The 17853-nt window shown below is 43.1% G+C and overlaps 2 protein-coding genes across 5 annotated transcripts in view; one reads left to right on the top strand and one right to left on the bottom strand.

The window, feature by feature from the left end:
- The window catches only part of COL4A4 (collagen type IV alpha 4 chain), a 140384-nt gene extending 127903 nt beyond the window's left edge, over nt 1–12481 (top strand). Inside the window, exons 46-48 of the mRNA XM_074400162.1 lie at nt 1037–1225; nt 3704–3990; nt 4416–12481. Of these exons, the coding sequence (XP_074256263.1) occupies nt 1037–1225; nt 3704–3990; nt 4416–4679 (740 nt within the window). The 3' untranslated portion in view covers nt 4680–12481. The remainder of the gene's footprint in view (nt 1–1036; nt 1226–3703; nt 3991–4415) is intronic.
- RHBDD1 (rhomboid domain containing 1) overlaps nt 12475–17853 on the bottom strand; it is a 162844-nt gene continuing 157465 nt past the window's right edge. For all 4 annotated transcript variants that reach the window (XM_003925463.4, XM_074398945.1, XM_010336233.3 and 1 more), the window contains one exon: nt 12475–16544. In XM_003925463.4, the coding sequence (XP_003925512.1) occupies nt 16453–16544 (92 nt within the window). In that variant the 3' untranslated portion in view covers nt 12475–16452. The remainder of the gene's footprint in view (nt 16545–17853) is intronic.

Raw genomic sequence — 17853 nt, forward strand, 5'->3', positions numbered from 1 at the left:
AACACCTTTTGGTTTCTACGTCTAACTTCACCTTTTGCTCTTGGCAATAAGAAACAGCTCCTGGCCTCCTTCAATAGGTCAGCCCCTTTGAGGTGCCGCAGGAGACAGACCCTGCTCACGTTCTCTAGAACTGTTGATTTCCCGTCTGCCAGCAAGAATGCTACAAGGCCTTCTTCCCATTTCCCTCTCTTCTCAAAGAAGAGAGCCAAAGTTGTAGATGTGGATCCCAAGCCTTTGCCTTTCTCAGAATGGAAGTGACAACATGCTGGAACCAGGGGAGAGGTCTGGAAGGTGTAAGAAAGACTGACTTTGGGGAGCCCCTGCTCAGCAGTTCAGACTGGGAGGTCCACACTTCGGGTGTGCCCTTACACTGTCCTCGTTCTTTTCTTCCTAGCGTATTTCATAACTTACCTTTTTTTTTTTTTGAGACAGAGTTTCACTCTTGTTACCCAGGCTGGAGTGCAATGGCGTGATCTCGGCTCACCGCAACCTCCGCCTCTGGGTTCAGGCAATTCTCCTGCCTCAGCCTCCCGAGTAGCTGGGATTACAGGCACACGCCACCATGCCCAGCTAATTTTTTGTATTTTTAGTAGAGACCGGGTTTCACCATGTTGACCAGGATGGTCTCGATCTCTTGACCTCGTGATCCACCCGCCTCAGCCTCCCAAAGTGCTGGGATTACAGGCTTGAGCCATCGTGCCCAGCCATAACTTACCTTTTTTGTTATGCTTATTGTTTATTTCTCTTCCTCAAGTGGAATGCAAGCTCTAGGAGGATAGGGATTTTCCTCTGTGTTCTGTCTTTATGCTACTGTAGCCCAGGCACCTAGGAGTTGCTTGGAAAAAATACTTGCTGAATGAGTTGTGTTTGTGTGTACTGCTGCTGTGTAGCTGTGTAGATTCCAGAAGGTGGGGAAGGGCTGAGTCATGCTCCCCTTTGCTCCTTGAGTGCTTAGCACAGTGCAAGAACAGAGGTGCTTAACATGTTTATTCAATGGAACCCCCTAACCTGCCTTCATTTCTTTTTGTTTCTCCAGGGCCTCCTGGTCCTATTGGGGATCCTGGGCCCAAAGGGCTTGGCCCTGGATACCTTAGTGGCTTCCTCCTGGTTCTCCACAGTCAGTCGGACCGGGAGCCCACCTGCCCCCTGGGCATGCCCAGGCTCTGGACTGGGTACAGCCTGTTATACGTGGAAGGGCAAGAGAAAGCTCACAATCAAGACCTTGGTATGAATACGTAGTTGCCCATGTCTATTCCTTGAAGAGTAAAATTGGGGTTAATTTTACTGATTCATTAACACCTTAAATGATCACTAATCTTCTATGGGATTATTCTTACTTTAAAAAAAATCACTACCATGCTCATTCTCAATCCTTTAAACCTATGATCCTATGAAATGCCAAAGAAGCTCATTCTGGATTCTTTGGCATTTAATTATTATCTGGCTACTGATTATTAGTTTTATAAAAATGATTCTTCCTCAGTAAGTTAAATGTAACTCTCTTATCAAATGCACTTTTTGCTTCCAAATGTAAATTGTCTAACCAGAATGTGATCAATTCCTGCATATATATGTAACATGGGGCAGCCATAGCACCCTGATGGTTAATTCAGGGCACTTGCCAGCATCAACTCTCCACCCTCCAATTTCTCTCTCTCTCTCTTTTTTTTTTTTTTTTTTTTGAGACGGAGCTTCCCTCTTGTTACTCAGGCTAGAATGCAATGGCGTGATCTCAGCTCACCACAATCTCCGCCTCCTGGGTTTAAGCAATTCTCCTGCCTCAGCCTCCCAAGTAGCTGGGACTACAGGCGTGCACCACCATGCCCAGCTAATTTTTTGTATTTTTAGTAGAGACAGGGTTTCACCATGTTGACCAGGGTGGTCTTGATCTCTTGACCTCATGATTCACCCGCCTTGGCTTCCCAAAGTGCTGAGATTATAGGCGTAAGCCACCATGCCTGGCCCCAATTTTTCTTAATTCACAGAACATTATTTTGATGGTCATCTCTTGTGCTGCTTGTCAATTTTCTTGTTTTGAGATGGAGTCTTGCTCTGTTGTCAAGGCTGGAGTGCAGTGACACCATCTTGGCTCACTGCAACCTCTCCCTCCAGGGTTCAAGAAATTCTCCTTCATCAGCCTCTTGAGTAGCTGGGATTACAGGCCTGCACAATCCTATCTGGCTAATTTTTGTCTCACTCTGTTGCCTGGGCTACAGTCCAGTGGCGCTATCTTGGCTCATTGCAACCTCTGCCTCCCAGGTTCAAGCAATTCTCATGTCTCAGCCTCCTGAGTAGCTAGGATTACAGGTGCCTGCCACCATGCCTGGCTAATTTTTGTACTTTTAGTAGAGATGGGTTTTTACCGTGTTGGCCAGGCTAGTCTCAAACTCCCGATCTCAGGTGATCCACTCACCTCGGCCTCCCAAAGTGCTGGGATTACAGGCATGAACCACTGCGGCTGGCCTAATTTTTGTATTTCTAGTAGAGCTGGAGTCTTGCTTGTCATGTTGGCCAGGCTGGTCTCAAATACCTAACCTCAGGTGATCTGCCCACCTTGGCCTCCCAAAGTCCTGGGATTACAGGTGTGAGGCACTGTGCCTAGCCCTTGTCAATTTTCAATAGTAGGTTTACAAGCTGCAGGGACTTAAGTACCTGCCTGCTGGGAAACACCGTCTTTCCAAGAAAATCATGGTTATAATGGAAGGTGCAGGAAGGATATGCTGACGGGACAGTTGATGGTGAGGTGCTTGCTGTTGCTGTCACTGGGCAGTGACCCCATCTGTTAAAAAGGGTGGTCCAAGACTGCAGGCCTGGAGTGGCGAGTACTTACATGCTCCCTGCATTTCTCCCTTGGGTTGGCTATGGCCTTTCCCATAACTAGGACCTAGTTTCTTTGAGCACAGGAGGAAGGAAGAAGTGATGTTTAACATTCTGAATCTCGTTTCTTCTCTCCTTCTCTCCCCCTGCCATCAGTTTCTTTCCTGCCTGGTCTTTGTACCATCAGTCTTACTTCTCCTGCCTTGGTCTAACCAGAGCACACGTCTTAAAGCTCTGCAGAACTCTTGGGATAAAGTCTAAACTCCTTAACAAGATTGACAAAGTCCATATCCAATGGTCTGATTTATCACTGGACTCCCCTGAGACAAGCAGACATACAGACACCCACTGCTCACATTCCCTGCACTGAACACGTCTGAGTTCTCTGAGCCCCACGCTCCCTTAACTCCAGCCCCCTCTGTCACTGTATCTCTTTTGAGCAGTTACTACCACCATCTCCAGGCCTGGATAAATCCTTTTCATATTTCAAGTCCTAACTTAAAATCACCTGTTCCAGTTACCCTTCTTTGATGTCCTGGAACTCCACACTTCTCATTCTTAGGGTTTGTTGTGCTGTATGTTCATTGCTTCTTTGCTCATCCAGTTCCCCACTAGGCCATGAGCTTCCTGAACACAGAAATGTGCTCAGTGCTCACCTTCAGCACCTGGGCCCCAGCTTGGCTCATGAGTGAGGGATAAGGGGATGAGGGCTAGCCCACAGGACCAAGGAGGTGTCAGAAATGGCTTCTCCACCACCGAAATAGGCTTTGGCGAGGGCCTCCAGCTGCCAGAACACGTGTCTGCAAAGGCCAGATGGAGGAAGGAAGGGTCTGGGAATACCTGCATGGGCTGCTTGGACACCAGCTGTCTCTTCTTCCCTCCCAAGGTCTGGCAGGGTCTTGCCTTCCCATGTTTAGTACACTGCCTTTTGCCTACTGCAACATCCACCAGGTGTGCCACTATGCCCAGAGAAATGACAGATCCTACTGGCTGGCCAGTGCTGCACCCCTCCCCATGATGCCAGTCTCTGAAGAGGCAATCCGCCCCTACATCAGCCGCTGTGCGGTATGCGAGGCCCCGGCCCAGGCGGTGGCAGTGCACAGCCAGGACCAGTCCATCCCGCCATGTCCACAGACCTGGAGGAGCCTCTGGGTCGGATATTCATTCCTGATGGTGAGTCCCATGCCCGTGAACCCGGGCACATCCACCATTTCTTAACACCTTCTTCTGCCCTTTCTGTCTAGATTGGACAGTAATTCTGCCCACTCTGCACTTAGGACGTAAGGTCACGGAGGCTGTTGCAAACCATAGCCTGTTGGGATACAGGACCATGAGTTTTTTAAAAACAGTGATTGATTTTGATCACATTCAGAGAACTTAGAAGATGAATTTGCTTCAGCGGTCGGTGAACCTGGAGCCAGTTTGTGTGCACACTCACCATACTCACTACGACCCCCTTTCAGCGCTTGTATTTTGTTCTTTATGGAATAATTTAAGGAGAAATGTCAAGATCAGACCCGAAGCTGGGCATGTCCCTGATTGGGTCTGGGGTTGTCTGTGTATGTCTGAGCCCTAATTCTCTCTTGTTTTCTGGGTAGCACACAGGAGCTGGGGACCAAGGAGGAGGGCAGGCCCTCATGTCACCCGGCAGCTGCCTGGAAGATTTCAGAGCAGCACCGTTCCTTGAATGCCAAGGCCGGCAGGGAACTTGCCACTTTTTTGCAAATGAGTATAGTTTCTGGCTAACAACGGTGAAAGCAGACTTGCAGTTTTCCCCTGCTCCAGCACCAGACACCTTAAAAGAAAGCCAGGCCCAACGCCAGAAAACCAGCCGGTGCCAGGTCTGCATGAAATATAGCTAGAGACTGTGATATTCACCAACACGTGGCCAAGAGAAACTTCCTAGGGGGCTAAGACTTCCTAGACTGTGCTAAGAGATGTCATGGTGCTCATTTTGGACTCCCTTTCAATGGTTCGTTCTGTTTTGTCATGGTTATTCCCAGAGTCCTATGATTTTTTATGCATTAAGCAAATGCTGCACAGATGGATTTATTTGGACCTCCCAATCTAGACGGAACCTAGATACTCTTATTTTACTGAGGATGACAGAAGAGGTGGCTTTATTTTAAAACATACTAATCCACAGAAAGGCAAGTAGATGCTAAAGGCCAGATTACAAATTACATTACTGAAAACTTCATTCATGGGTGTAGGATCTCAAACAATTGAAGTCAATTACTCTTTAATAGTATAATACAGTGGGTTTCTGGATAGATTTTACAGGAAAAAATAAACAGGCCAACAAATGAAACTAGAAAGCAGAGATTTTCAACATTTCAAAATGATTTCCTCTGTAATCTATTTTTCCATATACTTTAAATAATGGTAAGATCACGACCCAAAGAGATTTTTTAAGAAGAAGAAGAAAAAAATTCATACTGCCAGCATTAACAGTTCCTTTCAAAGCAGAATGAATCATGCCAGGAAGGCCCACAGTCGCTGTATTCCAGAGATGCGACATTAGCATAAACACATCACAGATGAATATAAAACATTATGTTCTCTTCTGCATTTTTCAGAGAATAGAAATGCCTACTTTGGCAACCCTTTTGAAAAGCAGCAATTACGGAAAAAAATATGTTCAATAAGGGATTAGAAGCCTAAAAGCTATTAGTGAATATTAAGGTAGTTATTCACAAAAATTGATTCCCCATTGCAGTGAACTTCCAGACAGACTGCTTTTCCCCAGTCGGGGTCCGGCGTGTCACCAGTGCGTGCATGCTAATGGGACCGATGCTACATGGGGCTCACACAGGCAGGCGCACGCTTCATACAAAGCATCTCACTCCCCTCCCCAGGAGAGCCTGCACAGCTTCTTACACTCACAACGGACAGTTTCCTCCACACACATAATGGCAGCTCACACGGGGACGTGACAGAGCTATCATTATGCACTTGGGAGAAAATTAAGGGCCGACTTAATTAAACTTAGGTAAGAAGATTCATTTAAGTCAGGGTTACCCCACCAGGAGGACGTGGCAGTATCTTTAAACGAAACAAAGACAATTTATAGTTTGAATTTTATGCTCCCGTGGTTGTCTGTTACAGGAGCATCACATTCTGCCAGTTTTAAAGACATTCTTGTATTTTATACCAGTCTTGTACCCAGGTAGTAGTTTGACATTTGGCATTAGTATTTTCTATAAAGTTTAGAATGTGTGTCAATTTATAATGGATATTTTTTTTCTGTAGAGCAAATGATCCCTTTTTCTAATTGCTAGGAATTTATTGGTCTAATACTAAATTAAAAAGATTTGTTGGAAACATTTTTAGGAAACTTACTTTCCTCATCTGAAAGAAAAAGGCATTTTAGAGAAAACTAAAGAAATTTCTCAAGAACATGACACTCATTTTAGTGCTTAGTTTCCATGCACTTAAAAATAATTGAGAAGAAAAACTCAATTAAAATTTTGTTTATGAGAAATGTTTTCCTTGCCAAACTCTGATTTGTAATGAGCTCTTATATGCAGAACACATTTCAAATGAGTTTTGCCATGGGCTGCTCCCAGGATGGCAATTTATTTTAAGAGTATTTTTTAAGATGAAATGTTTTCTCGACGTAGCAGATTTCCTAGTTTATTTGACCCATTTGATATTTTTTAAACTATGCTTTGGCATGTTAAATATTTTTGAGCACCTACACCTTAAGCCAATTTCAATCTTATTTGTAATTAACTTTTCTCCTTCCAAAAAAGCTTTATTACCAGAAATCAACCCTCCTAAAAGTTCAATTTGTTCATCATGAACTTAGCCCAAGAACATTTTCTGGGAAGAGGTAAGGGTAATAAGTGGAACATCAGAAACATAAGCTTCCTTGCTTAATTATTTTAAACATTTTAATTTTGGTATTAGAGTATTATCTTCATAAGTTTATAAATAAGTAAAAAAACAAAAACAAACCCGCACAAACACATGCTAAATTATGTAGACAGTTTACTCCGCAGTGAGCCTGGGAAGGCATCACACTCTCCAAAATGTTAGTATTACAAGGGCTACCTCTAATTGCAGCATCGACGCTGCCCTCTAATTTTGCAAAAGTATTTTAAAGGATCAAAAGGGCAGAAAAATAGAAAAAATAACTTCTTGGAATAGAAGATCCTGTTATCTTAAACCATTAAGATTTTCTTCACCTGGTTATAGATCAATGTGTCTTCAATTACCCTTTCTTTGCGGAGGTGATGAACAGAGCTTTTAAGCTGTTCTCCTAACCCATTAGTGATGATGGTCCTTATCAAACCTTCCTCTCCCCCTCTCTCTACCAACCTTGTAGACTGGAATGTATCTAGATTGCCCTAATGGGAACTGTTCTGTGCCCGTGCTGGAGATCTGGGATGCTTCCTTGTGGGTTCTGATTGTCAGTGAGTGGAGCCCATTCATCCAGGCAGGTCTCCATGCTATGAGCAGCCTTTTCCTTCTGCTGTCACACTCCCCACGTTGAAAGTTGAGTCATCGCTGCTTTAGATGGCTACCTCCTCGTTATCCCTGTGCCCCTGTCTCACAGAGCTTTTGTCTTCCGCCTCCACCCTTGCAGTAGGCATCTCCCAGCTGGTGCCTTAGTTTCACATCCCAGTTGCCATCTAAGATCCATCCAAACTTGATTTTGTCATCCTTTGGATTAGAATCCTACTATGACGCCACTGCCCATGAAGTCCAAACCACTTCCTATGGGGTGAAAGGTCCGGTGGAGACTGTCCGAGGGTTACCTCTAGGAGTATTTCCTGTCACAATGAACTGTGTGCAGCTCTGCAGACACTCCCAGCACCTCTTCGACTGTGCTCCTGCTCCACCAGTGATGTCCTCCCTGGGGGTCAGTTTACCCTGCGGGGAAGGTGAATTCCCTGGGGGAAACTTGGGCTCCCTTCTGCTGCTCTTGTGTAGTCCAAGGGACTGTCCTCATTTTCTCCATTCGCCATTGCTTCTCTAACGACTCAGTACACTTCCTTCATTCCATTGCCAAAATGCAAGCCCCTTGAGGGCGGGAACCACGCTTGACTTGCTTTTTCATGCCCAATGCTTATTAGCACAGAGCTGAACACATTACTGCTAATTCTGTTTTTCAATGACAATTCCATAAACATCATTAGGTATTAGGTGTTCAGCTCTGCATATAAGGTCTTCATCAGCAAGACGGTTACAAGTATAAACCATTTCCTACTTCAAAATATTTTCATGTTCAATATATCTGCATATTCACAATCTCTTGTTACAATTATTGCCAGAGAGCCAACTGATAAGCTTTTAATGAGCTTATCACACCCCTCCAAAAAATATATTTATTTTTCTACAAACGGAAATTTTAGAAATGAGATTTGAGAGATTTGACTGAGAAGACCCTTCAGTGAAATGTGACATAACTCACCTTATGCTGTAATCTGTATTCCCTCAGGATTTAAGAGCTTTCTAGCATAAAATCTTTGCTACACATTTGTATACATGTTATTGGTGCTCCGAAAAATAGTCAATGGAATGGTGCACTACAATTGGGCTTTATCGTCTTATTTTGAACCTCGTGTATATTATAGTAAAACAAACCATTCAGTGTATTCCAGGAAATCATATTAGATCTGTGTTTCTATCAGCTCACTGGAATAATCTGATAATTGTTACTTTTACTTGGTATGGCTGCAAGAATAGTGGAAAGAGTAGGGCTTGAGAGTTGGTTGAGCCCAGGTTTGAAATCTGGCTTAGTCATTTTTCAGCTGTTACCCTGGGTGAGTTCTGTCAACTCTCTTAGCTTCATTTCCCTCATTAATAAGGTGGGACATAACAGCTACTCTTGCACTGACAGTTAAGTTAGATTACCTGTCTAGCATATATCGGTCATCATACACTTACTATGGTCACATTTTGTATTTAAAATAAACTATTTAATATGAGAAATATTTCTTGGGTTTTTTACACAGTAGAATTATGATTCTCACAGGGTATATAAATTGCTGATTAGAATTATTTATATGTGGCCAGTTCTTAATGTCATTGGGAATGCTGTTTAATTTCAATCCTCAAAGTTACTGTAGCACAAAAAATATCACAATTTCCTGCAGGGACATTATCAGTAAGTTCTGCAGGGAACAAACAATTGACATTAAAATCAGTACTCTGCAATTTTCACTGTTATTGTCTGCTAGAAACTCTGCATAATGCATTTTAAACCACCAATGCTGGCTGCCACATCCATGTGAAATGCTTGAATTTTATGGTGCTTCAATATTTAATGATTCATTGGAAAAATGTGAAACGTGTCTAATAAATTGCATCCCTTTCTCTAACCTCTGGTTGTAAAGTTAAAGACTTTCAGCTTGTAACTTTTGCAAGATGCCCGATCTGCCATTGGCACCTACATCTTTGTTGTATTATGATTTATAATATGGTTCATTATATATAAAACTCCGTGATAACTTCCAAAAACAACTGTGTTTTATCTGGTGCATTTATTTTCTTTCAAGCTAATGGGGGTTTACGTTTTTTTTAAACTACACTGTAATGTGGCTCACTCTTGTGGAATTGTAAACTGCAGAAGGAAAGCGAGTAGGCTGGAAAGCATGGGATACGGAGGCTCCTGGAAACACTGTTCTATGCACAGTGATGGGGTGCAGAAGAGAAATGAAAGCAGGCCTCAGGTGGAAGGTCTGTTATCAACCCCAGGGGAGCTGCTTGGGCAGTGGCCAGTGGGCATGGGGCTCAGACCCTCTTGGCCTCAGCTTTCTTATTAGTTGAGGAAAAAGACCACCTGTTTCACAGCACTGTTTGGAGGATTCAAGCTGCGAAAGTCAACTACAAAAAGATCTGTGAAACCAAAGATATTGTTACTTTTAACCACAGTGACTTGAAGTCAGGAGTTAGGTACTGATACGTATCTCTTTACGGCCCCTGTATCATTTGCCAAACATGGGGATAGGTGGAGTGTAGAGATTCAAAAACTGTTTTGTGGCTTTTTCTTTTTTTCTTTTCTTTCTTTTTTTTTTTTTTAAAGAGACGGGGTCTTGCTCTGTCGCCCAGGCTGGAGTGCTGTGGCACAATCATGGCTCACTGGAGCCTGGTCCTCGCAGACTCAAGTGATCCTCCTGCCTCAGCCACCCCAGCTGGGCTACAAGCATGTGCTACCATGCCTGGTTGATTTTTAATTTTTGTAGAAGCAGGGTCCTGCTCTGTTGCCCAGGCTAATCTGAAATTCTTGGCTTCAAGTCATCCTCCTGCCTCAGCCTTCCAAAGCATTGGGATTACAGGCATGAGCCACTGCACCCAACCTTGGACTTACTTTTTAGTAGGAAGGAACTTCATTGGTATTTGGGCCAACCTTATACCTGATAGAGAAATAAGGATACTCAATTAACATTCCCTGACCATCTACTATGTGACAGGAATAGTACTGGCTCTGCTATGTATGCTTCCTCTCAACTCTACAGCTGTCCTGTTTTGCAGACAAGGAAACTGAGCTTTAGAGAGAATAAATAACTTCTTTAAGGTCATAGAGTCACCATGTAGTAGAACCCAAACCCTTATCCATCTATTGCTAAAGATAATGCTTTTATCCTTTACAGTATTACCTCCCAGGGGCTTTTCCCATTTGTGAATTGGTTAGAAAATAGAGGGTCTCGCATAGAGGTGTCCTGGATTACTGCTGTCACTGCAAAGCCCCTTGTTTTACAGGTTCTAAGGTAGCCCATCCAGCTCAACTTGGAGATTGTCTCAAGCTGTTCTGGAGGGAGGGGGTAAGGAACCAGAGGACACAGCTATTTTGGGGGAGCCCAGAGGTCTCTATCTCAGGGTCAACTGAAAACCAGCCATGCCTCTTGCATTAGTCCATTTTCATGCTGCTGATGAAGACATACCTGAAACTGGGCAATTTATAAAAGAAAGAGGTTTATTGGACTTACAATTCCACGTGCCTGAGGAGGCCTTACAATCACAGTGGAAGGTGAAAGGCCGTCTCCCATGGTGGCTGACAAGAGAAGAAAGCTTGTGCTGGGAAACTCCCCTTTTCAAAACCACTAGATCTCATGAGACTTACTATCATGAGAACAGCATGGTAAAGAACTGCCCCGGGATTCCACTACCTCCCACTGGGACCCTTCCATGACACGTGGGAATTGAAGATGAGATTTGGGTAGGGACACAGCCAAACCATATCACCTCTGGAGCCCCTAGAAACCCAAGGTAAGTCATTTAGGGCAACTGCTCTGAGCTGGAGAAGGGAGGATCTGAAGGCCCTTACTTGATGGTTCAGTCACTGCAGCACCAGCCAACCTAGTCATTTTTATTCTCCCATTCGCCAAGGCCATTCCTTCATACATTATTTCTAGGGGGTATCTTGCATCCTTAGTGATCATATACTTAGTGGTTATATTTTATCAGCCAAAGATGAAATTTTCAACCTATAATCATTTTTATCTGTTTGGCAAAAGTAGGGAAAATGGTATAACAAGGGCTAAAATGCTCTTCTGGTCCCCAAGCAGCCAATCTGCCTTACATACAATAAATGGTGTGAAATGCACTTGTGTGCACTGAAACTGGAGAAGTACTTTGGTGCCTATAAACCACTGGGGACCTGTTAAAATGTAGATTCTGATCATTTGGTTTGGGGAGCAGAAGTCTGAATTTGTAGACGCTCCCAGGTGCTGTGGGCCCTGAGTGCACACCCTGAAGAGCAGAGAGTTTGGCCTTGGTTGCTCCTCTGTAAGGAGACTCTGAAGACCTTGTTCAATTGCATTAATGATTATCTGCTACTAGGGATACGCAAGGTAGATTTAAATTGTTGAGGGAGAGGATCTTGCAAAGAGACACGGGCAGAGACAGACAATGACTTGCAAGAATCTCAAATAAATATCATGAATCTCTTAAGTTACGCACTTTTGATTTTTGCTTTTAGACTTTCCATCCAGGCACTACACAAGTTATCTAAGGAGGCAATAGAATGAGAGAAAGAAACAGTAATTTCCCAACTTCCTGGCAGAAACTGTCACTGGAGGTGGCTGAACAGTGTTTTTGAAAATACTTAGCGAAGGGACCCAGTTTCGCATCCAGAGAGCCACATACTGGAAGTGTTGTTCCTAGGGTTTTGCATGTGTCCCAGATTCCAAGCGTCTCTTTAAGGCACATGATACCATTGCTTTTATGACACTACTCTCTTCCCAAGCAGCAGTATGTATTATAACCAAATTTAATGATTTCTATTAGCAACATTTTAGTTTTTCTACAGTATAAATTACATATCCAAATCTGCCAATTCATCTCTATCATCTGATCAAGATGTCAAGATCATTCTCTCTCTGCCCCTAAATACCACAGAAGAAAAAAAATATTAGCACAGACACATCCAATGCAGACCTGTGAAAAGAACATAGCCAGATTTGGTACCATTCACAAGGACTCCTTGGTGACGCTTCTTGGTTGTGTGGGAATCTGGAGCTTTGTGTATGAGGTCACAGCATTCAATGCAGTGGGACATGTCTTCAGATTGACAAAGGCCCCAAAGTCTCTATCTCCATTAGCAAATGCCTTCCTTTACATGATTCAAGGGAAAAAGAGACCTAAGCGATATTAGTAAGCAGTGCACATTTGTGTTTATGTGCGCCACTGATGACAATATAAACAAGCTTCTCTTTTGGTTTCAATCCACAAGTGTTTATTGGTTCTGACATTCCAGACAAAGCACTGCTCAAGGCACTGTGAAGAGAGAGAGAAAAACAGTCATGGTCCCTGCTCTCATGAAGCTTACAATCTAAAGACAAAAGCATTCTCTCATTGCAGCATAACCAGCAATTCCAAGTGGTATGTGGAAACTGTGTAGATGTGGTTGTGTCTGCTACAGGATTCAGATGGGGGCTGGATGAGGAGGATCTGGATATGGGCCAAGAGAGAGGAAAGGGCTGTTCTATGTTAAAGCACAGCACAGAATATCACAAGATCAGGAACACTCACAGCCTGAGCAGTGAGACTAGTTACCAGCCTCTGTGATGGATAAATGGGGCTGAGGTCCAAAGGCTGATTAGAGTCCACTCTTGAGGCTAATGACTCTGACCTTTATCTTTTGGCAGCAGAAAGCCAATAAAAGGTATTTGCGACGATGAGTGGCATCATGAAAGTGAATTTTGGAAGACAAAGCTGGCAGAGTTATGTAGAATTGAGTGAGGTGGTACTCTAAGTATCGAACAGAGCAAATAAGTGAGATATTGAGACTCTCTAAGCTCAGAGTTTGTGATTCTAAAATGAAATACTAGCAGCCATGAAAAAAAATAGAAATGAAACTTAGGGAATGACTGCAATGATTCATGGAAAAGGAATGGAAGAAATAACAGGGTTTTTTTTTTTTTTTAACAACTAATTGAATACTATTCTTTACTGAATACTAAATCTCTTAAGAAAAACTAAAACTGGGAAAAAGGAGGCCAGGTTGCCAGCTACCCAATTCCTGCCCTGCTTTGCAGTCCAATTTTCAGGGTAGGGGGAGGTGGTCTTTCCCATCCTTTTAGCTTACTTACTCCCCAGGCAGCAGAACGTGCCAAATATGTAGACTGGCTCTAGTTTTCCTCTAACTAGTTATTTACTTCAGCAGGCAATTTAAAAGGATGGAGGAGGTTTGAACAATTATGTACAACTTTGGAATCACAGGCAATACATTCAGAGTCATTAAGAGGAAGCAATTTTAACTACTCCCTCCTCTTCAGAACCAAGTAAAGATTCTGTATAAAGAGGTCTCTTAGGTTGACTGATCACACCAAACTGTGGGAACCAAGGGCTTAATGGACAATCAGGGAACTTCTATTAAATAAACCAAATTCAAAAATCAGCTCTAAGTGCTTATTCCGTATTAGAGATCATTAGTCTAATACACTTGCTCACTTGCTTTTGTCTTTCTCAATCCAATTCCCATTTGTTGGCATAACTTTAGGGATTCCTTATTGCAAAGGAAAAAACATAAAATGGACATTCAAAACAATAGGACTTGTTACAGGCAGGTCTACTAAGTGAAAATAATTATAACAATTTCCAGAACATCTTCATTATTGTGCTAAAATAACTGGTGTACATTTATGACTAAAATGGCCTTTCTCACATCACTAAGACTTTCCACTCCATAAATAAAGAAGCCGAGCATATCACAAGTTTACCACCCAAAATCTAATCCTGTGTCTTTTATCTCACAAGTCAAACAGAGCAAGAAAGTACTACTAGAGGACTCACGTGACATAAAAAAATAAAATGAATACTTCCATATACAGTGATTGGACTCTTAATACAACTATCGGAAAAAATACTTTGGTGAAACACTGACATTTAACGAGCACCAACTGTGAGCCTTTGGGGTTGGAAAGGGGAGATGAGGAGAGGGTGGAAAGGTATCTGAGATTCAGGCCTCATCACAGAGTCATTCAGAATCCGTGTTCTCATGTAGAGGGCACACCTCTGTGATCTGTGCACAGATAATAATCAGGTAAGATCTAAGTGTTACAGCAGAATTACCATATGCTATAAAAGTGGCATACAACAAAGGTAATGGGAGTCAAACTCACAGAATTTGGGAGAGAGGAATAACATTTCACTTGAATATTTTCATTTAAACACATTTAAAGCTTCCAGATTCACAGGTACAATTTATATTATACACAAGATGTAGTTTTACATCAGTTATAAATTAACTAAAGGGGCTCAGGTATTACTGGGCCAGCCAGGAGGCCAAAGAGCTCCTAAGGCTCCAGTGGGTTTCTTAGCTCATTCATAAGCAAGTGCTAAGGCCTCTTCTGAGGAAATTCAGATTGGGTCTGGATACAAAACTGTGTAGTCGGTATGCCCCAAATTTGCAGAATATATAAAGAGAAAAATTGAGAAGACAATACCACCAAAATGTTAATCCTACATACCTCTTAGGGTAGGGATACAGGTGACTTTAAAATTGTGTGCCTATTTATTTGTATTTCTGTTTATATTGTGAATTTTCTCAATGGAAACATAGTATTTATTTTGAAGTCTGTTTTTCTGACTGCATATTTCTTATTATTATATAAATACATCTTCCTGATTGTAAAAGTAACACACACACACGTATACACATTTTTCAAAGACAGGAATATAAAATTAAGCAAAATCCCACGTATTCCCCTCCCAAAGATAGTCTCTGCTAACATTTGGGTATATTTCTTTCCAGATGTTTGCTTTATGCATATGGAAGGCATATCTGTTATGTGCATAATCAGAAAACTATATAAACTGTAGATTAAAAAAGGAAGATCTTTTCCTGCTTCTTTCTCTTTTTTTTTTTTTTTTTTTTTTGAGACAGAGTCTTGCTCTGGCAATCAGGCTGGAGTGCAGTGGCACAATCTCAGCTCACTGCAAGTTTCCTGGGTTCAAGCAATTCTCCTGCCTCAGCCTCCTGAGTTCCTGAGATTACAGGCATGTGCAACCATGTTCGGCTAATTTTTGAATTTTTAGTAGAGATGGGGTTTCACCATGTTGGCCAAGCTGGTCTCAAATCCTGACCTCAGGTAATCCACCTGACTCTGCCTCCCAAAGTGCTGGGATTACAGGCATGAGCCCCCATGCCCAGCCCCTGCTTCTCTCTTTTAAAATATCTCTGTGACAGTAAGACATCCGTGATCTTTTGACTTTGCCCTTTTATTCGCGGAATACAAGCACCAGGAAAAAACTCGAATGACTCAGACAGACAATCTGTGGATTTTAACACTGTGGGGCCCAAGGGCGTGTTTTGGACATTTGGCTAGGACAAGTGGCTGGCACAGTGGCCAATTAAGAGGCACTTTGATGAGGAAAAACGTACTTTCTGCAAGACAGCTCTCTAGTGACCGGTCCACCGAATGCCTTCACTCTACTCTGTATGTGGCATCTGCTGCTACTTTGCTGATTCACAAATGACAAGTCCTGTCTCCTGGGCACACAAGCTGCCACCGGCGGGTGGCTGGGAACCTACACTGCTGGTGTCATGTGATACTCATGGTGTGTGTAGGGGTCTTCCCACCTGAGGTCTCTCTTATACTTCTTCCATAAGACTTTCTATAAAGGCAGAGCAATACCAGAGCAAAGCAAAGGCCCTGCAAACAGCAGTCAGATGCAGGGGCCGGAGGAGTTGAGGAGCTGAGGCACTGTGGTGGGAGAGAGTAGGACCACACGTGGCCAAGGCAGCCACATCCTGTTCCTGGACAGCCGCAGTGGTGACGTGCTGGGAGGATGGGGAGAGGGCTCTGCACCCACTGCCAAGTCAAACACAGGGCACTCCAGGCAGGATGAGAAACTCATCTTCCTGCCTGGTCAGAGTAAAATCTCCCGGTGAAGGTGGCAGTTTTCAAAGGCAGAGAGAGGCAGAGGCATTGCTGACTCAGTGGTGAGAGAGGGGAGTGTGGAAACTGGTCCCTTCGTGGAGGAAGTGACCTGTATGAGCCCACGCCCATCAAAATGTGAGCTGAATCAGAGGGGTCATGGAAGGACCATCCCAGGCAGACGTGAGCCATCCACGGCAATACCGGTACACTCTGCTTTTGTTTAAAATGAATAAGGGGCTTGCAGAATGAACCAAATGGACAATAATTACATGAAAAAAACACATCTTCCCAAGATGCCACCTCACTGGCCATCGAATCTGTGAAGCCGCTGTCTTCTCATTTCTTCTGCTGAGAGACGAAACCCATAGGGTGGTGGGCTATTTCTGGTATTTCCTGTAGTGAGAAATTCAAAGGAAAAATCAATCATTCTGACATTACAAGGCATGTGTACTCTAGGATTCTAAGGGAACAAAATGATAGCTTGGGTGTCATCTTTATTTTAACACAACACAGAAATATAACAAACATATTTCAACTTCAGTTGTCAGTACTAAATTTCAACATCAAGTAAACATTTTTAGAGTGGTTCAGCCATGAACCTGATTTGTCTCATTTTGAGGCTTCTTGATAATCCTCCCACTTGTATCTTTCCTTCTACCGTGATCCATAATTTGTATCATTCAGGCTTACACAGTGTCTCAAGGGCTTAACTGTCTTGTTTTTTTATGCCCATATATAACTTACTGACACGTCTACTAACTTCCCCACCAACGAGGCTGGGTGGCTTCTCCTGATCAGCCTCTGGCTGCTCATGTTCTTTCCTTTAATGTGCTACCTCCTGCATCAAGGTGCCAATCAGAATCATACGTGACTGAAAGACACAAGCGCCCACAGGGCATGTTGGGCCACAGAGCTGGAGCAGAGTTATCATACTGATCAATACCTGGGCAGGCAAACAAAAATGCAGGCATCGTATTTCAAGATCATCGGAAGGACTGTGGAAATAGTTACTGAAAAGGGTTTCTTGGTGATGCAAACTTAACAAAAATACAGTTTGTAATGATACAAGAATTTCAATCACTATGTAAGAAAACATTCTCCCAGGCATCATGAGTAGTAATAAAGGGAGAAAAATATATAGTCCTTGATCTCAAGGAACCAGCAATCTAAAGCTAATGAAAAAGCTGCAATATTCCCCATGAGGTAACCAGGAAGATGCATCATTGATAGAAACAGGTAAGTAGAGGTTCACTTCTAAACATGGGGACCAAAAAGGCTGTACCTTTTCACTACCATAGCTCTGCTAACACTGTTAATTTGCCTTGAAAGGCTCTCTCCCATCACCTACATCAACCAGAAGTCTCACTCATTCTTGTAATGCTAGGCCACCCCTGATGGAACCAATGGAAGAACTCTCCCAATTCAAACTCTTCAGCTTTCAGCACCTTCCATTTGGTTGTCTTCATTCAACCATCACCAGATCCTGCCAGATGTGTATGTATTTGTGCACCACGACTCTCTCTCCTACCAGGATCATAAGCTGTAAAATAGCAGGGGACCTCTCTGACACATCTCCCTCTCCCCAGTGTCTGGGACAGTTCTGAACACACAGGAGCTGTACGATAAATGTATGGTCTTGGCTCAACAGCACCTGCTATGACTTCCAACACTGCCCAGTGAGGTTCTGACATGACCCACTCGG

This window comes from Saimiri boliviensis, chromosome 5, assembly GCF_048565385.1.
Source record: "Saimiri boliviensis isolate mSaiBol1 chromosome 5, mSaiBol1.pri, whole genome shotgun sequence".
In the NCBI taxonomy this organism is placed as follows: domain Eukaryota; kingdom Metazoa; phylum Chordata; class Mammalia; order Primates; family Cebidae; genus Saimiri; species Saimiri boliviensis.